The sequence below is a fragment of the Lagenorhynchus albirostris genome, chromosome 11, assembly GCF_949774975.1.
Source record: "Lagenorhynchus albirostris chromosome 11, mLagAlb1.1, whole genome shotgun sequence".
NCBI lineage: Eukaryota > Metazoa > Chordata > Mammalia > Artiodactyla > Delphinidae > Lagenorhynchus > Lagenorhynchus albirostris.
Genome location: NC_083105.1, coordinates 47,384,395 through 47,404,616, shown reverse-complemented (window position 1 = coordinate 47,404,616; position 20,222 = coordinate 47,384,395). Strand labels below are relative to the sequence as shown.

Genomic DNA, 20,222 nt, shown 5'->3' with positions numbered 1-20,222 from the left:
CGCAAAATCTCCAACCCTTCCCTTCCTGGTCCCCAGCGGGTGCCTCCAAAGGGAGCGGAGCGCCAGCCGAGGCCCCGCCCCTCCAGCGGGACGCGCAGCTTTCCCGAACCGCTGGGCTCCCCTCAAACGCTGTGCCCTCCCTTCCCCCAAGGGCGGTGCCAGGGCGAGCGGCGCGCCGGCCGGGGCTCCGCCCCCTGCGGCAGAGCGTGTGGCGTCACTTCCGGTCTCTCTTACTTCCGGCCTCTCTTTCCTTCGGCCTGGGGCGCGAGCTGGTGAGGAGTTGTCGTGTGTCCTGAACTCCTCGGAACCATGGTGAGTCTGGCCCTGTAGGCCCTTGCCCAGGGCCCGCCGTCCTCGGCCGTCCTCGGCCGTCCCCCGCCGTCTGCTGCCTTATCTGTATCCCAGCGCCGCGGGCTCCCTGTGTCTGTCCCCGGGCCCGCCGCACGTGGCGCAGGCCGCGGCGTGTGGCCTGCGCCGGGCCCACAGGGGAGGCATGGGCCTGAAGGCCAGCACCTTGTTGTGACTCGGCCTCTCCACAGCCCCAGAACCTCGAGGCTCGGAGCTCACCCCAAGCGAAGAAATTTCTAGTGCACCGGGCGGGTCGGCGAGACGGGCTTCCCCCTCCCTCTCGGGGCGGGGCCTGGAGCGGCCAGAGGGCGAAGATGGCAGCGAGGCCGCAGCGTCCCCTCGTCCTCCTGGCGGTCGTTGTCGCGCGAGTGGCCTACCACCCCTGCCTGCCTTATCCTTAGTTTAAAATCATCTTTGCCATCTTTGGTCTCGCCATACTTACAGTCGATCTCTTTGGGGTAGAATTTTTATTCCTGAAGCGCTTAGAGATCCAAAATGCAATGTCACCTAAGTCCCTCCTTCCGCTTTAAATAAATGACTGCTCCGATGATGGATAGCTTCATTTGTTTAAAAAAGTACCCTGTACTGTAAATTAATTTTCTCTTAGGTATCTACTTGTAAGTCTAGTGGAAGGCATCTAAGTATATGTGTTAAAGAATACTGGTATTCAAACTGAGTCTTGGTTTTCTTTTTTAGGCGTCCCTTTCCCTTGCACCTGTTAATATCTTCAAGGCTGGAGCTGATGAAGAGAGAGCAGAGACAGCTCGTCTGGTAAGACTTTATCTCATTCTTATAAAGATACAGTAGTTTTTTGGGTTTTTTAAAAATTTTAAGACTGTGAAGTTGATTTTGACCATCTCTGATGTTTATTCCAGTCTTCTTTTGTTGGTGCCATTGCTATTGGAGACTTGGTAAAGAGCACGTTGGGACCCAAGGGCATGGTAAGAAAAACAGGCAATTTAAATTTTTTAATGTTGTTTTAGAGCCGTTAGAGATATAAAAACTTCTTTTGGATGCTTTGTTGTCTTTAAAACTTAACTGTTAATTGTAAAAGTTAAGATATGGATATATACTCCTTACTGAAAAGCAGAACAGAACCCATATGGCTAAAGTCCCCTTCGATCACTATCCCCAGTGCCACTCACCTCCCCAGTGACAAACACTGTTACCATTTGGATATAAATCTAACCAATGTCTTTATTTTTATGTAGATGTACAGGTATTTTATGTATTATAAGATATTATTTTATGTATTCTCCCTGTAATAGATAACATTGTTTTGTTACGTGATAGATATTATTTGTATGTACTTTCGCTGTAGCTTGGCTTTTTTAATTCCTTTCAGTATAAATAGATATACTGCCTCCTCTCACTGTCAAATAGTATTCTGTATCTTGCTTCTTTTATAGTTTGTATTTATTACTGTATTGTGAGGGACCCTTAGTTTGCGTTCATTGCTTTTGCTATTACAGTATCGGAACAGCCTTGTTCATGTCTCTCTGTTCTTCTGCTGTCTTTAGGGATAGACAAAGGTTAGGACACCAAGGTTTGCTTTTGGGGGGAGTGTATGCAATGAAAAAATTTAAATGTATTCTGCCAAATAACCATCCAGAGTATTTACACATTAGCAATATATGAGAGTACTCATGAATCTGTGCGTTCTTCCAGATGTACTTATATCTTAACTTGAACCAAATATGTTCCTTTTAGGACAAAATTCTGTTAAGCAGTGGACGAGATGCTTCTCTTATGGTAACCAATGATGGTGCAACTATTTTAAAAAACATTGGTGTGGACAATCCAGCTGCTAAAGTTTTAGTTGGTGAGTCTGAGGATGACATTTTGTTAACATTTGGAAACAATTTTAAATAGGCTGTGTTGACTGTCCTTTCTATTCATTGATTATTTACTTTTTAATTGATTATTATCGTTATTAAAATGCAAGCTTCTCGATGTGGTATATATACACAATGGAATATTTCTCAGCCATAAAAAAGAATGAAATAATGCCATTTTCAGCAACATGGATGGACCTAGAGATTATCGTACAAAGTGAAGTAAGTCAGAGAAAGACAAATACCATATACTATCACTTATATGTGGAATCAAATATGACACAAATGAACCTGTCTATGAAACAGGAACAGACTCACATACAGAACAGACTTGTGGTTGTCAAGGGTGGAGGGGGAGGGATGGATTGGGAGTTTGGGATTAGCAGATGCAAACTATTACATATAGAATGGATAAACAACAAGGTCCTACTGTGTAGCATAGAGAATTATATTCAGTATTCTGTGTTAAACCATAATGGAAAAGAATATGAAAAAGAATATATATATGTGTACAACTGAACCACTTTGCTGTACAGCAAAAATTAGCACAGCATTGTAAGTCAGTTATATTTCAGTAAAATTTTTTTTTAAATACAGTCTTCTGGAGTGCCATGTACTTACTGATGGTAAAACTACTGTATTTCAGGCTGAAAAGTTCAAAGAATTTGTCAGGTGAGGAAACCTAGATAAGTGAGGTTTAGATTGGTAGTGGATATATTTGGAGAATTAGGTAAGCTACCAAGAAGTAATTTAAAAAGCAGAATCAAATGTAAGTGAGTTAATAACTAGCTTTTTTTCCCCCCAAGATATGTCAAGGGTTCAAGACGATGAAGTTGGTGATGGCACTACCTCTGTTACTGTTTTAGCAGCAGAATTACTAAGGGTAAGAATATCTGAGCAACTTCAACTTCGTCTTATTGGGGGTTTTTTGCTACTGTGGTTTTGAGTATCAGAAGTAATCAACTTCTTACTACAGATTTAGTATTCATGCTTGTCTTCCACTGTTTATTAATAGGAAGCAGAATCTTTAATTGCAAAAAAGATTCATCCACAGACCATTATTGCGGGTTGGAGAGAAGCCACAAAGGCGGCAAGACAGGCTCTGTTGAATTCTGCAGTCGATCATGGGTCGGTATACCAAAACACTACTGTTTCAAACATTTAATGTTTAAATGTTCTTTTCGAAATACAGTCAATGCAGGAAGTCTAGAGAGCAGTGAAAAGCATACACAAACATGATTCTATTGGCTCATCCTGCCTCAATAAAACCCAGAAAAACCCCACCTTACCCCCCAGAGGTAGTAACTAAAGTTAAAGTTTGGGTTTCCAGGGGTTTTTTTGCACGTATAATCACAATAAATAGTATCATTGTATAGAGGGTTTTTTAGCCTCTTTAACCTAGTTGAATAACTAGAAAAGTTTCGAGGTGTCATTGTTCTCTGTAATATTAGTTTTAGTAGAGGTATGCATTTGATTTTGTGACTGCTGTAATTCATCTATCTATAATTGGAGATTTGTGTTTCGACAGTTTTTAGCTTTATAGTGTTGTGACAGACTTGTTATTTTAAAAAGTAAGTATAATTGCTGTGTCCAAAGATATGTATGTATTTAAAGGCAATTTTATTTACCTTACAAGTAGTGCTCTAGAAAAAATTCATTAATTTACAGTCCCACTAGCTGTATAACAATGCCTCGTTTCCCATGTTCTTGAAATTTTTGTTTGCTTGTGTTTCTCTTTTGGTAGTTTGCCAGCTTGGTGGGGAAAATAGTATCCTTTAATTTGTATTTCTTGATTACTGATAAGGTTTAATTTTTTTCATGGGACTTAGAGCCCTGACTGGTTGAGGTGAAAGTCTATTGACAAAAAAGTATCTGGATAGATTTTGAAAAGTAAAACAGGGTTGATAACTTCAGAGAAGCATTTTAAGAACCGGCCTGAGTTTTTTTGTTTGTTTTTTGTTTTGTTTTGCTTTTTTAGTTCTGACGAAGTTAAATTCCGTCAAGATTTAATGAACATTGCAGGAACAACATTATCCTCAAAACTTCTTACTCATCACAAAGACCACTTTACTAAGTTAGCTGTGGAAGCCGTTCTCAGACTGAAAGGCTCTGGTAATCTGGAGGCAATTCATGTCATCAAGAAGCTAGGAGGAAGTATGGTAGATTCCTATTTAGATGAAGGTATGTACATATTGAATATGGGAAAGGAAGCCTTGACCAGTTGTTGAAAGCTAAGTACTGAGTGAATCCACTTTTAGTTAGTCCGGACTAGTGACACTTTGCAAAGCCAGAAAACTTATCTTTAAGGACACAAATCATATTGCAACCATTTTTGTCATCTTAATTCATTTGTTATATTGACAGTGTGCTTGATCTTCTCAAACTATCCCAGCATTTCTTTCGATAATCTCTAGGTTTTACTTTATACCATGAAGTAAGTTAGTCTCTAATAAAGAGAAGTAGTTGGTTTTGTTTTTGTTTTTTTGTTCTGTTTTGTTTTGTTTTGTTTTTGCGGCACACGGGCCTCTCACTGTTGTGGCCTCTCCCGTTGCGGAGCACAGGCTCCGGACTTCCAGGCTCAGTGGCCATGGCTCACGGGCCCAGCCGCTCCACGGCATGTGGGATCTTCCCGGACCGGGGCACGAACCCGTGTTCCCTGCATCGGCAGGCGGACTCTCAACCACTGCGCCACCAGGGAAGCTCCGAGTAGTTTGTTTGTTTTTTTTTTTTACTAGAAGTCAGCTATTGTCAAATGGCACTTTTTCCAGGATTACATGTATTCTCTAGGAAGGGTTTGGGTAGGTCATACCAATTAGTTGGCAGGTGTTGAGAATATAGTTTCTGGTGTTCTTGAAGAGTGATAAATGAGTTAGCAGCTGCAATTTCCTTAATAATAGTATGTTTTGTTCTTAGAGTGTGGGTTTTTCAAAGCGTCTTCACAGTGTATTCACAAAACAAACGGTAGAAAGTGTAGGCATTTTATTCTACAGAGAAGGAAAAAATGGGGTAAATTGTGCTTTACAGTTTCTGCTCTACCAGTTCGTGATTTGGAGTCTGGGTTTTGTTGCAAAAATGCATGTTGTTTGTCTCTGTTTCACAGGAGTAACAATTCTGAAAATATTCTTGATTGAATTTATATGTAAGGGCTGTATAGCATTTCTAAAAGACTAATTTGATAAAGCAGATTACCTTAAAAGATTTATTAACACAGCCTTGAAATATTTAATACAATACTATCCTTATATTGTAGGCTTTCTGTTGGATAAAAAAATTGGAGTAAATCAACCAAAGCGAATTGAAAATGCTAAAATTCTTATTGCAAATACTGGTATGGATACAGACAAAATTAAGGTACGTTAAACTACATTTCTTGGAATTCTAATTGCTAGCTGCTGTAAACTTGGGCTGGTAATCAGTTGCACTAATAAAAACCCTTATAGGGTTTATATACATTTGAATGTATATTCTTATATAGTTTCTTAGTTTCTGATTTTATATATATAAATATATGTTTATATTGTACACATACATACACACATGCACACATAGTTTTTGGTGTATTTACATTAAAAAGTTTAAATATGCTATGAAACTTGCGAGTAAGGAAAGTGATGCTATTTTTTATGATTTCCTTTGTCTTAGATATTTGGTTCCCGGGTAAGAGTTGATTCTACAGCAAAAGTTGCCGAAATAGAACATGCAGAAAAGGAAAAAATGAAGGAGAAAGTTGAACGTATTCTTAAGCATGGGATAAATTGCTTTATTAACAGGTCTGTGTATGCTTGTGCTGACAATATTTATAATAATCCAAGAAAGGATTGTTTTCTGCAAAGATATAGGAAAATTCTTTTATATTGAATTTAGTTATTTAGGAAGTGTTTTTTTCCAAATGTAAATAAAATTGTACAGCAAGGCATTTGCCTTACAATGATTTTAGTGAAAATGTATGTTAATATACTTTATTAAACCTTTTTGTGTCAACAATAACAGTTTTCTGTTTTGGCAGTTACATTATTAGTTTGGGCTGTAGTATACCTGTATTTGGAAGAGAGATTTAATTCCACATTAAATGATGGGGGTTTGAAGTAGGAAAAAGCTAATGGTAGCATAGGAATAAAACAAGGATGAAGAGGTGAAAGGTATTAAGGGTTTTAGGGCTTATCTTTAATTTGTGTGAAGAAAATATGTGTAAACCTTCCCCATGTATTCTTAATATTCAGTATCTAAGGTTTTTATGGATTATTATTTTTTTTTTATGGATTATTTTGAATGGAGAAAAATACCAAGAGAAACAGGGCATTTCAGTGAAAAGGCAGTAGTTAACTTTGAGAGAGATTTACCATTTGATGGAAAATAATTGTTTTAAGCCAAATGTATGTGGGCTTTTAGAAGTTAGTTACTAGGGACTTCCCTGGTGGTACAGTGGTTGGGAATCCGCCTGCCAATGCAGGGAACAGGGGTTTGAGCCCTGGTCTGGGAAGATCCCACATGCGGCGGAGCAGCTAAGCCCGTGTGGCACAACTACTGAGCCTGCGCTCTAGAGCCCACGACCCACAACTACTGAGCCCATGCGCCTAGAGCCCGTGCTCCGCAACAAAAGAAGGCACCACAATGAGAAGCCTGTGCACTGCAATGAAGAGTAGCTGCTGCTCGCCGCAACTAGAGAAAGCCTGCGTGCAGCAACAAGACCCAACGCAGCCAAAAATAAATTAAATAAATAAATTAAAAAAAGAAAAAAAGCTAGTTTCTAAACTTCTGTGAGATCTATGATTCTGATAAGGCACATTTTGCTTAGCAGTGCTTTATACTAGTTATGAAATTTTTTTCTTTGGCTTTTTTTAAGTTACAAACTTTTAAACAGATGTCCTTTTTACTCCTGTTGTATGAGTAACATTTGCTCATTTTGGGACGTTTGAAAGTATAAAGAAGGAACAGAATTCTCCCAGAAATTCTTTTATTAAATTGATTCGTGGTGTGTGTGTATGTTGTTTCAATTCTTCATTTAGTTGTGATCATATGGTATAAACTTTTATAACATGCTTTTTTAACCTAACAGTATATATATTTTACTTAAAATTACAAATTTTTCATAATTGGTAAGTTGAGATTTACACAAATACTCTCTTCACAGACATTGGAATGTTTTCTACATAAAAATTCTTACATATATCTTCATTTAATTAATATCTGAATTTTCTTGCTGTAGATTCTCAGGAGTAGAATCAAAGCATATAAACATAGATAAGAGTTTTGGTTTTTGGTTTTTTACTAAATTTATTTTTTTAATTTATTTATTTTTGGCTGCGTTGGGTCTTGTTGCTGCGCGCGGGCTTTATGTAGTTGCGGCGAGCGGGGGCTACTCTTCGTTGCGGTGCGCGGGCTTCTCATTGTGGTGGCTTCTCTTGTGGAGCACAGGCTCTAGGCGTGCGGGCTTCAGTAGTTGTGGCTTGTGGGCTCTAGAGCACAGGCTCACCAGTTGTGGCACATGGGCTTAGTTGTTCTGCGTCATGTCGGATTGTCCTGGACCAGGGCTTGAACCCGTGTCCCCTGCATTGGCAGGCGGATTCTTAACCACTGAGCCACCAGGGGAGCCCATAGATACGGGTTTTGATGCACTACTGCTAAATTGCTTTTCAGAATTATTGGTTCATTTTATACTGTTAATGGCAATATATAAAACAATACCCATTTTCAGTACTAACATGGATGCACTAGTATAATTTATAAAGTATTATACAATAATAAGTAAGAAATGTTATCTTGTTCTAATTTGCATTTCTTCGATTACTGGTGAGATGAAAATATTTTCATGTCTTTTAGTCTAATGTATTTTATCTTGTGAAGTAACCACTTTGAACAATATTTTTTTATATTTTATTTATAGGCAATTAATTTATAATTATCCTGAACAGCTCTTTGGTGCTGCTGGTGTTATGGCTATTGAGCATGCAGATTTTGCAGGTGTGGAACGCCTCGCTCTTGTCACAGGTATGGGAAAAAGGCATTAATTTCTAACATAATAATTACTCTTGGATTTACTGAGTGTTAGTGTATTTAACTCATTGCTAAGAGGACAAAGAGATTCAAGGATCCTAGAATTTAAAGTTATTCTGAAATCTGACATACTTTTTGATATCTTTACATTATTTTTATTTATTTATTTTTTTTTTTGCGGTACGTGCGCCTCTCACTGCTGTGGCCTCTCCCGTTGCGGAGCACAGGCTCCGGACGCGCAGGCTCAGTGGCCATGGCTCACGGGCCCAGCCGCTCCGCAGCATGTGGGATCTTCCCGGACCGGGGCACGAACCCGCGTCCCCTGCAATGGCAGGCGGACTCTCAACCACTGTGCCACCAGGGTAGCCCCTGTGTTGTTTTAAAGATACTGTCTTTTCTCACAAACCCACAGGACCACTGTTCTAAACATAGTCTAAATAAACTGAAGCTTAAAAAAAGGAGTCTTGGGCTTCCCTGGTGGCGCAGTGGTTGAGAGTCCGCCTGCCGATGCAGGGGACACGGGTTCGTGCCCCGGTCCGGGAAGATCCCACATGCCGCGGAGCGGCTGGGCCCGTGAGCCATGGCCGCTGAGCCTGCGCGTCCGGAGCCTGTGCTCCACAACAGGAGAGGCCACAACAGTGAGAGGCCCGCGTACCACAAAAAAAAAAAAAAAAAAAATAGGAGTCTTTTTTTTGTTTTTTGTTTCTTTGGCTGTGTCGGGTCTTAGTTGCGGTATGCTGGATCTTTTTTGCGGCACGCGGGCTTCTCTTCATTAATGGAGTGCAGTTTAGTTGATCCGCAGCATGTGGGATCTTAGTTCCCCGACCACGGAACGAGCCCACGTCCCCTGTGTTGAAAGGCGGGTTCTTAACCACTGAACCACCAGGGAAGTCCCAAAAAAAGGAGTCTTAAGTCTTACCTAGTTTATTCATTTAATTTTAGTGCTAAGTGAGTAGTTGAATGCTTTGTGCCCTGTGTGATAGTGCAGTTGGAATAGTAACCTTTATTGAACATTTAACTATATGCCAGACAGTGGGTCAAATACTTAAGCATTACTTCTGTTAATTTTTAAAAATTTATGAAAGTAATAAACGTTGAATAAGTGTGAAACATTCCAGCAACGTATGATGAAAAGTAGTTTACTCCAGTATCCTTCAGTAGAGGTATATGAGTTTTATAATCCCAGTATAGACTAGGAAGTGTGTCTACAGGTATGTGTACATCAAAGAGACATAGAGTGCAGCTGTTCACTTAAATTTGTTCTAGTAATGGTTTTTAAAGTAACCTCTATAAACAGCCCTTGAAAACTAAGTATAACAGTCTTTATCCTCTAACTTTCAGGCGCTTGAAAATGAATGAATAGGCTGGAAAGTTGGCTTGCTATCTGGCAGTGAGAATTAAGGAGAGTGGGGTTTTAGACGTAAAGCCACTAGGAACATCAGATTCAGTTCAGAACTGCTCTGTGTATTAGAAGAAATTAAATTATACTAAGTAGATGGTAGGATTGGTCTCATTTCAAAATAACTTCTTAAGCCATTTTTAATAATTTGAGAAGTATAGTGTTCTGACCTAAAAAGAGACATTTTACTTTCATTAATTATTTGGAAATGGGTTTACCTGATTTAAAAGTTATTACATACTTGATGTTTAAGGTAATAAAACTTATGATGCTCATGTTTACTTAATTCTTCCCTTAATGCAACAGAATTAAAGACATGACATAAGAACTGTGAATGATACAGCACATTCATGGGATAAGTTGATAACATAAGGACTTGATAACATGAAATTGCCACATACACTCAGGAGAAAATTAACTGCACCAAGCACACCAAACTGTATGGCTGTGAAGTAGACTCCATGGTGGCTCCCATCCTTAGTAACATCTGTTGTCAAGATGTGTGAAATTGCTTCTTGCAAATGTCTAGAAATATTTTGTAAGCAGATGCACATGAATGAGTATAGGATAAGTGAAAATTCTCATAAGCCAAATTGGTCTCATTTGGGGGATATGATGTCCCGAACATCTATTGTGTCTCACATCTAGATACAAAGCAGTCTCAGGAATTTGCCAACCACAAGTAAGAAGAGCTTCAGCTATACAGATTATGAGTATAAATTAGTGGAGTTGGGAAGACCAGAGTCCCTTTTATAAATTAATTGTAAAATAGAAATAAAGCATCAGTTATTCAGCAGATTTATCAGTAAGGTGTAGGGAAAGGGGTTGGTTGATGATTGAGGGAATCTATTAAAAGAGAGAGTAATGAACTAGAGAAAAGGATTTAATTTTATTTATATATTTTTTGGCCAAGCCGCGTGGCATAAGTTACCCAATCAGGGATTGAACCCATACCCCCTGCAGTGGAATTGCAGAGTCTTAACCACTGGACTGCCAGGGAAGTCTGAGAAAAGGATTTTAAAATTGAAACCTAACTTTTGCTTAATTAAGAACCAGGAAAGGAAGTGTTTATAGCATGGAAGATGGAGGGAAAATAGGAATAAAAATAATACCTAAGGAATAAAATGAATTTAGTTTTTTTTTTGTGGTACGCGGGCCTCTCGCTGTTGTGGCCTCTCCCTTTGCGGAGCACAGGCTCTGGACGCGCAGGCCCAGCGGCCATGGCTCACGGGCCTAGCCGCTCCGCGGCATGTGGGATCTTCCCGGACCAGGGCACGAACCCATGTCCCCTGCATCGGCAGGCGGACTCTCAACCACTGCGCCACCAGGGAAGCCCGAATTTAGTTTTTTGACTTCTCCTTAAGTTTGCTCTGGGAAATCCTCAGTATACATTTCCCCTTTTTTCTAGGCCCAAGTGCTCACTATTTTAAGCAGTTCCTAGCGTCAGTACATCTGTTGATATAATAAGATTAGTTAAATATTTTCATGTTTTGTTTCGGGATATTGGATCATAAGAGTACTGGTCTCCTATATTGAATTCAGAAGAGAATCTGAATTTAAATTCAGGCTTAAAGGTAAATGTCAGAATCTCAATTGAGGTGGTATTATTACACAGTGTGTCTGTCCATATAGGTCTGAAGCCAGATTGCTTGTATTTGAATTTCAGCTTCATATTTGTTCAAACTATGTAACCTTGGATAAGAAACTAAACATTTCTTTGCCTCAGTTTTACCACTTCTAAATGGGGTGATGATAAATGAAGCCTGTCTTATTAGGGTTGTTGTGAAGATTAAATAATTAGTTTGTATGAATTTCTTCAGAGTGCTTGGTGTATAGTAAGCAGTCAACTTAAATATTGTGTTTTCTGTTCATTACTGCTTGTTAGAAAACAAATTTTAAACCTGTTATGCATTTAATTAATGTATATTTTTGTTCATAGGTGGTGAAATTGCATCTACCTTTGACCACCCAGAACTAGTGAAGCTTGGAAGTTGCAAACTTATTGAGGAAGTCATGATTGGAGAAGACAAACTGATTCACTTTTCTGGGGTAGCCCTTGGTGAGGGATTATGTAGATCCTGGTTTAGGTTCCTAAATCTTTAGTAGGCTCTTTTGAAGTGAAAGAAACAATTACTCGTTACTATAGTTACTAGAATGTATGTCTTAGTTCCTGAGAAATTCTAATTTCAATCTCTTGAGGGCAGCCTCATGTTAACTTTGTGAACAGTACATATTCAATATAGTTGTTTTAGATAGCTTAGAACTGTTAGGAATGTGGATTGTTAGCAAAGAGAAGGTAGCAATGGAAGACATGTCAGCTTTCAAAACCGAGTATAACCTATATAAGTAATAGAAGGCAAACTTTTATGTGTTATAACTAAGTGTTCACTATGACATAAGAATATTATTATTTTTTTAACTTTAGGTGAGGCTTGCACCATTGTTCTGCGTGGTGCCACTCAACAAATTTTAGATGAAGCAGAAAGATCTCTGCATGATGCTCTTTGTGTTCTTGCCCAAACTGTGAAAGATTCTAGAACAGTTTATGGAGGAGGTAAGCATTTGAAAAATATTGAACATATTTTATTTCTTGAAGTGTAGTAGTGGCTTTGGCTTTAATGTTTCTTATAGGAACTTCATATTGTTTTCGCACTTAATAGTTAATGCTTAATATATCTTAAGGGAAGTCTAATTTAGTGTCTGGGAGACAGCTAAGCATAATGATATGTTCTTGGATTTTTAATCTGTAGGCTGTTCTGAGATGCTGATGGCTCATGCTGTGACACAGCTTGCAAGTAGAACACCAGGCAAAGAAGCCGTTGCAATGGAGTCTTATGCTAAAGCACTGAGAATGGTAAGTTAATGAAAAAGAGAGCCTTGAATTTAAATTTTGTAGGCATTGATGGTTTTTAAATGAATCCATTCTTCTCTCTTGGGCAGAAAATACTTAACTTTCTTGGCTTTAAGAATTGGTTCACACTGCTTAAATTTGATTTTGGAGTTTATCCTCTTTATGAGCAGTAATTAAAAGGAAGCAGGTTTTACGTTGTCTCTAAATGTATAATTTTAGAAAGCTTTTCTTATAGTTAGTAAATTAATTTTCTTTTAGTAGAATAGTTACCATGTCTTCTTCACTTCATAGTTGCCAACTATCATAGCTGACAATGCAGGCTATGACAGTGCAGATCTGGTGGCACAGCTTCGAGCAGCCCATAGTGAAGGCAATACAACTGCTGGACTGGGTAAGAAATTAATTGGGACCATGTGGTCTTTTGTTTTTTTTTTTGGCTGCGTTGGGTCTATGTTGCTGTGCGTGGGCTTACTCTAGTTGCAGAAAGTGAGGGCTACCTTTTGTTGATGTGCACAGGCTTCTCTTGTTGCAGAGCACAGGCTTAGGCACATGGGCTCAGTAGTTATGGCACACAGGCTTAGTTGCTCTGTGACATGTGGGATCTTCCTGGACCAGGGCTCGAACCCGTGTCCGCTGCGTTGGCAGGTGGATTCTTCACCACTGCGCCACCAGGGAAGCTCCTGTGGTAGTTGTTCAGAGTAACTCTTGACCAGGTTCTTTTTTTTTTATTTTTTAAAAATGATGAATTCTCATAACCATATAAAAGATTCCTGTGACCTTTGCCTTTATAGCCGTTATACATTCTAGAAAAACGTTTAACTTCATAATCTCTACACTGTCAAAATTTTATTATTCTCTAAGGGGGGGGTGTAACATTAGTTAGAAGATTTTTAACTTGTTTGTTATGTAATGACCGTAGGATTTAAGTATATAAAAACAGTACTTACGTTCTCAAATGAGTGTAAACGTTACTGTATCTCTTATAATCAGTATTAACTCCTAATCTCACAGTAAACTTATTCTGAGACATTCTTTTTTTTTTATTGTGGTACGCGGGCCTCTCACTGCTGTGGCCTCTCCCGTTGCGGAGCACAGGCTCCAGACGCGCAGGCTCAGCGGCCATGGCTCACAGGCCCAGCCGCTCCACGGCATGTGGGATCCTCCTGGACCAGGGCAAGAACCCGTGTCCCCGGCATCAGCAGGTGGACTCTCAAGCACTGTGCCACCAGGGAAGCCCTATTCTGAGACATTCTTGAGAGTAGATCTCTGTTACATAACATAAAAATGGCCAAAAAGAGGACTTAATTCAGATTGGAAAATTTCGCAGCAAAATGTCTAGGACATATAAAAGGAACAATTTTAGAGGGTAGATAGTCTTGCCACTGGACAAGAGAGAGGTTAAGGAATAATCTGTCAGAAAATGAAGGGGCATTCTAATAAGAAAAGTAGATGACTTCTAAATTCTCTTCCAGTTCTTAAGAATCCATGGTGTGTTCAGTGATGAGCAAATTTTCTGCAGTTTTATTTGTAGATAGAGAAAGATGGGTGATACAGTGTTGTGTATAAATTTTTCATTATTTGACATAGTTACTCTCCGTTGATACAGATGATCAGTAGTTGACCTTCCAGTTTTCTAAAAGGCTTTCCTTGAGTGATAGTCTGATGCGAATGCTCTAACTAAATTGAGTAGTTAGTTGTAATCTTATTTTTTATAAGTCAGGATTAATTTTGTGACATCATTAGGTATGTTTTGTAACATCATTAGATATGTTAAGATTAGTTGTTTATTTAGTAAATACTTTCCAGATATGAAGGAAGGTACCATTGGAGATATGGCAATGCTGGGTATAACAGAAAGTTTCCAAGTGAAGCGACAAGTTCTTTTAAGTGCAGCTGAAGCAGCAGAGGTGATTCTACGTGTGGACAACATCATCAAGGCAGCACCAAGGTATCGTAACACTTTAAAGAACATTTCTTAGGAAAAATTAACATGGAAACAAAAAATAGGTATATTTTTGATAATTGTAGTTGATGGCAAGTGGAGCCATTTTGTTTAGATAACAGTGTTTTGCAAGGTATTTAAAATATGTAATCACACAACTCTTAGATTTAAGCCAGAAAAGCTTAGGTGGGGAGAAGGGTGTGGGTAACACAGGGTAGCCCTCAAGATTGAAAGGGCACATAAAGAGCCAGGCTTGGGAAGGTCAAAAACCAGAGAACTTGGGGGTGGGCGTGTAGTAGTAAGAACTGATGTCTGTTTACCAGGATGAGTTGGGTTCAGTCATCTTCTGTCCTGGGTACACTTTTTCATATATACATTCTTAAGCACATAATATGCAGAGTTCCCTACATGTTCCTATTCCAGCAGCATTTTTTTTTTCTTTTTTCTTTTGGCCGTGCCGTGTGGCATGCGGGATCTTAGTTCCTTGAGGCTTTGCCCTCTGCAGTGGAAGCGTGGAGTCTTAACCACTGGACCGCCAGGGAAGTCCCTCCAGCAGCTTTTCTGAGATGAAAATTCTTTTAAAAACTCATTCACACAAAAATGATTGGCCAGAGAAATCTTAACATTTGAAGATTCAGTTAATAATTTTAATTAATTAAATTAACTACTAATTGCTAATTAGTAGTTACGAAAACCATTTATTTTACCTGTTAGTGGAAGTTCAGGGAGAGGGAAGGGGATGGTGGCTTGGACCAGTAGATAGAGGTGAAGGTGGTGAGAAGGGATTGATAATAGATGTATTTTTGAAGGTAGAGCCGGCAGAATTTGATGATGGGTTGGATATAAGGTCTGTGATGAAAGGGATTGGATAATTCAAGGGTGTTTGGGGCGGGGGGAGTGTCTTATAAGGTTTTTATTCAGAGCGCCTTAATAATTGCCACATTTCTCCAATACGTTAAACACACTTCCATTTCTTCAAGGGTAGAAAGAAAAAAAGAACAATTCTAAATAAATTTCATCAGAAAAATCTGAATTGTGGTTTTTTTTTTTTTGCGGTACGCGGGCCTCTCACTGTCGTGGCCTCTCCCGTTGCGGAGCACAGGCTCCGGACACGTAGGCTCAGCGGCCATGGCTCACGGGCCCAGCCACTCCACGGCATGTGGGATCTTCCCGGACCGGGGCACGAACCTGTGTCCCCTGCATCGGCAGGTGGACTCTCAACCACTGCGCCACCAGGGAAGCCCTGAATTGTGTTTTAACATGACAGTATTAAACATTTTTAGTTCAGGAATAAAACATGGAAATTCCCAGCAAACAAAACAACAGTTACAAACAAAAAAAAAGAAAAAAGAGTACTGGGGCCCGTAATTCAAGGTTTTTGTTGAGAAAAATAAGTGTTTCTCTTAGGTGGAGGAAGGCTTTGGGAGGGAAGATGGGGGTTTTCCGTTTTTGGACATTTGAGATGTCTGTTGAGAAAGCGGTTAGTTGGATAGTTGAGTCTGTAGTTCAGGGGAGAAGTTTGAGCTGTAGTTACAAATTTAGGAGTTGTCAGCCTGTACGTGTTATATAAGGCCATGAGACTGATTGAGTCCCCAAGAGAGTGAACGTAGCTAAAGAAGGGAAAGGGTTTTTTTTAGGACTGAGTGCTTGAGAATTCCAGTAATAGGTTTGGGAAGATTCAGAGCAACCATCAAGGGTCACTAAGAAGGATTGTGAAGTATAGGTAATTATTAAACTGGATGATGGATACATGAGGATTCATTATACAACCAATTATACATACTTTTGAAATTTTATACTTTTATACATACTTTCGAAATTTCCCATAATACAAAATGCTAAGGGAGCGGGGTGCCACTGAGATAGGAGGAAAACCAAGGGAATGTGTGTTCCAGAAGCCAAATTAAGGAAGTATTTGGGGAGGAGGAGTGGTCAACTGCCAAGATGATGCAAATAGGTCGAGTAAGATAAGGACTGAAAATTGATCCTAAAAATTCGATTTAGCAACAGAGGTCGGTGGTAGTCTTAACGAGCAGTTTTAGTGGAATAGAGGGGGCAGAAGTCTGAAGTAAATTCGATAGAGGCTGGGAAAAGAGGAGTTGGAGGAAATGTACGTAGACTGCTTCTTCGGGGAGTGTATTGTGAATGGGAGTCGAGAAGTGGGATAGTAGCTAGAGGAGGTATGGGTCATTACTGTGACAATTCAGTGTGTGTAAGTGGGAGCAGTTTCATAGATAGGAATGATCGATGCAGAAGAGGCGTGCAGTCCACCAGCAGCTGCTGGATCTGGAGAACAGAGGAGGACAGGAGGGAAGTAGGAATGTTATTAGGAAAGTATGCCCTAAGTGGACTAAGTTCTTTGTGCAGAATCCTGCAGCACTCCTTTCACTGGCTCTCTTCTATGAATGGCAACTATCCTCTTACTATTAAAGGAAGGAAAGAGTAGAAAATAATGATTTGGATGTGGAGAGAAAGGCTGAAACGCTATTCAAATCTGTCGTGAGTGGAAAGGACTGGGCTGAAAAATCTAGATTCTCTGCTCCTGGTATTGGGAGGATAGGGTAATAAGGAGCACTCATACTTTGAAATGGAAAAGTAGTGAGAGAAGGAAAAATTGACACAGTTTTCCTGGAAGCAGTGCCGCCAAAGGTGGTTAAATACAGTTACAGTGTCTGATGTCTTCTAGCAGAATGATAGCAAAAGGAAACTGAGTTCTATAAGTAAAATTTTCTGACTTGGGAGCAAGGTCACATAGCTGCACCCACCCTCAGAAATCTTTGTTATACCTTAGTACCTTCAACCACATTTGAAATATAAACTATAGTACCTCGTTTGATCTGATATCACTGTTTTCAAAGTTTAAGTGTCTCTTTTAAATATATTAGAAATTTGCGTAATTTGCAGTAAAGAGACATGAGTAATTTTGTTTAACTCAGCCTTCCCAAATGTACTGGGCTATGCACTTCTTTTCAAACTCATTATTAACCTCCAGGGAATTAATTTTTCAGATCAGTGCTTTGTGACAGCTGCTTGATAACTTCTTCTATATTGACATTCTTGGGTCATACTCCTATAAGCTACCGAGGTTGGAAGGTTTATACTGTATGATCCCAGTATGCTGTACTCTCTGGATCTGTTTTTATGCCTTTTCTTCTTCTCAAGTGTTGTGCTTGCCTCTGGAAGCAGTGTTTCCACAGTCATTAAGTAAAAAATTTCGCTAGTATCCCTACCACGTCCCCTTCCTGATTCACTATGTATGGTCACCAGAAAATAAAAGTTTTAACATCACAGATGTGAGAGGTACTGTTGGCATACTTTAGTGAATTACCTAACCCCATCACCAGCTTATCTATTGGCATTTGTTTTTGTTCATTTAGAATAGTGATCCAGAGGTTTTAATGTAGAAACCCCAAAACCTTGTCATTTTACAACTTCTGATTGAGAGAACCATCTTTGACTAATTTAGTAAAATTCACTAACATATTGGTTAAAAACATGAATTAACCATTTTCTGGAGAATACATATTTGGTAAGTAGGTTGTTTGGATAAGAAGCTGAGAACTGCTGAATACCTACAGGCCTTCACATTCCACAGATTTTTCCTGTCCTCTTACTAATACAATAATTAAGGGATGTTAATTGTGAGGTAGAAACATTCTGTTTATACATTTAAAATTGGTTTTAGTAAAAGTAGGATTATAGCTGTGTTTGTATTTAATATAGACCTTTGGTTACAATCATGCTTTTCATTGTCACCGTTGCCTTTGTTTTCTTAACTGTACGTTTTATGATTCTTGCAGGAAACGTGTCCCTGATCACCTCCCCTGTTAAGCATTCCCATATACTCTTGAGCTCTGGAGCAGTTCATAGTAAAGTTGTGTTTGAAAGACCTTGACCTCCTGAAAGAAGACTATAGAATTGAAGTTTACCTGTGGCTGTTATATCCTTAAGATTTGGACATTTAACTGACCTTCTATTTTAACATGGGTCTAATTTATTTGCTATTTCATTTTCCATAAGATTCAGTTGATTTAAGAGTTCATTTCTCATACTGTGCATCAAAATAAAAATTTGAACAGTTATCTAGTTCTTACCTGACTTTAGTGATTTGTATCCCGTTTTAACTCTGCTTAATGGGAGTGAATGATTATAGTTTCAGTGTAGAGTTTCCAGCTTAACTAATGATTGATGTTACACATTTTTGAAAAAAATTATCCTGATTAATGTAAGTCCAAGTGAGATGTGATAAACTTACATTAATCTTTTTTTTTTTTTTGCGGTACGTGGGCCTCTCACTGTCATGGCCTCTCCCGCCGCGGAGCACAGGCTCCGGACGCGCAGGCTCAGCGGCCATGGCTGACGGGCCCAGCCACTCCGCAGCATGTGGGATCTTCCCAGACTGGGGCACGAACCCGTGTCCCCTGCATCGGCGGGCGGACTCTCAACCACTGCGCCACCAGGGAAGCCCACATTAATCTTTTGATTCTCAATCATACATAACATTTATTAACCATTTTGTTTTGTGAAAGTACCATATACTTTAGTACCCTTCTACTTTTCTATAGTCTAAGTACTGTCTCTTACATAGGAAAAAATTTATGGTGGCTTCTGTTACTTCAAGGTGAAAGATATTTTAAATGTTGGTAGCTACAAGCTGCTTCAGGCACCTCTTTTTATAGGGTATGGATATAGTTAGACGTAAGCATTGTTGTTTGTTGTTTTGTTAGGGTTTCTTGTTTTTGTTTTTGGCAAATGGATCCTAGATAGAGTGTAAGTATGTGCCGAGTTTGATGGTTTAAATGTGAATTTAGATTTGGAGGTTATTGATTTGTCAGTATACAGCAGAATGCACAAGAAATTAAACAAACACCCAGCAGTAGTTTTTACTGAGTATCTCTGCTAGCATCATGGAGAGAGATTTTATTTGCACAGAGGAGTGAAAGTGTTTTCAAAGAAACACTGATAAACCAGCCTGTTCTGTTTTTGTCCAAAAGTGTGTCTCAGCATTTTAATACTACTTTGTATAAGCTATGAAAACTGGAAAAATTTATTTTTTGTTGTGATAATAGCTTATATCCTCCAACGTTCACATAAAGGAGAAACTTCTGAGATCATCAGAGAATTATACAGATTTTTACTTTTTTCACTTTTAGAAACATAGCAGTATGTTTGCTATGTAATTTTTTAAAGTACTTTATCACACATCATAACATCAGTGTTCAGCCCACAACTCAGGTAGGTGGAACAGTTGAGCGTATCATGATCTAGAAAATGTGCAGAGGTTTCAGTGGGAGAGGTAAGTGGCTTAAACATTTATCCTGAGGGACCAGGTAGCTTGGAGTAGGATTTTAATCTAAAGTGTATTTGGGCTCATTTTCTACAAAGGTCTTAAAAAGGATACACCAGTAAGTATTAAAGTTAATCTAAAAAGAGGTAGAAATGTTGGAGCTTAATTGTATATCCAAGAATACACCCATGCTGCTTTTCCTCTGAATTCATATCCTTTGAAGCCTTTATAGATCTTTACATCATAGGCCTAGAATATCCCGAGTTCACAAATGACAAAGTTTTTTCCATTTCAGAGATAAAGTACCAACCTAGGGCCCTCTAATTCCTGTAAGAGTTTTAAGATGGAGTTTTTTTAAACTCAAACAGTTATGTAAGCAGTAAGTTTTTATTTTTGCAGTAAGTTATTATTTTGCGACATAGAAATGGAGATTTTTGTAATGTACATTAACAGTTAACTGTGTAGAAATTGTCTAAGTGCTTAGAATTTTAAAATCCATTTCAGTAGCCTTCTGTTTTTCTTTGAAGAAGGATAATATGTGTGCTGGTTTTTCTTTTACTCTCCTC

General features: G+C 39.0%; 1 protein-coding gene across 2 annotated transcripts; it reads left to right on the top strand.

Annotated features, from left to right (window-relative positions):
* The first annotated feature begins 174 nt into the window (after positions 1-174).
* On the top strand, positions 175-18,451 carry CCT2 (chaperonin containing TCP1 subunit 2). Of its 2 annotated transcripts, XM_060165372.1 has the most exons (17): positions 175-312; positions 1,045-1,119; positions 1,224-1,289; positions 2,059-2,170; positions 2,781-2,855; positions 2,990-3,066; positions 3,199-3,311; positions 4,162-4,364; positions 5,434-5,534; positions 5,826-5,953; positions 8,068-8,171; positions 11,516-11,635; positions 12,002-12,130; positions 12,327-12,430; positions 12,719-12,818; positions 14,234-14,375; positions 18,170-18,451. In XM_060165372.1, the coding sequence occupies exons 1-17, from the start codon at positions 310-312 to the stop codon at positions 18,198-18,200; spliced, it is 1,683 nt and encodes a 560-aa protein (XP_060021355.1). In that variant the 5' UTR covers positions 175-309; the 3' UTR covers positions 18,201-18,451. The 2 variants fall into 2 exon arrangements, with proteins under 2 accessions (XP_060021355.1, XP_060021357.1); XM_060165374.1 differs by lacking the exon at positions 2,781-2,855 and having other exon boundaries at positions 176-312.
* The last annotated feature ends 1,771 nt before the right edge of the window (positions 18,452-20,222 follow it).

Bases quoted from the DNA above. Each gene is read 5' to 3' on its own strand.
- CCT2 (XM_060165372.1), top strand. The intron at 8,172-11,515 runs GTATGGGAAAAA...TTTTGTTCATAG, and splicing joins ACGCCTCGCTCTTGTCACAG to GTGGTGAAATTGCATCTACC. The intron at 12,431-12,718 runs GTAAGTTAATGA...TTCACTTCATAG, and splicing joins ATGCTAAAGCACTGAGAATG to TTGCCAACTATCATAGCTGA.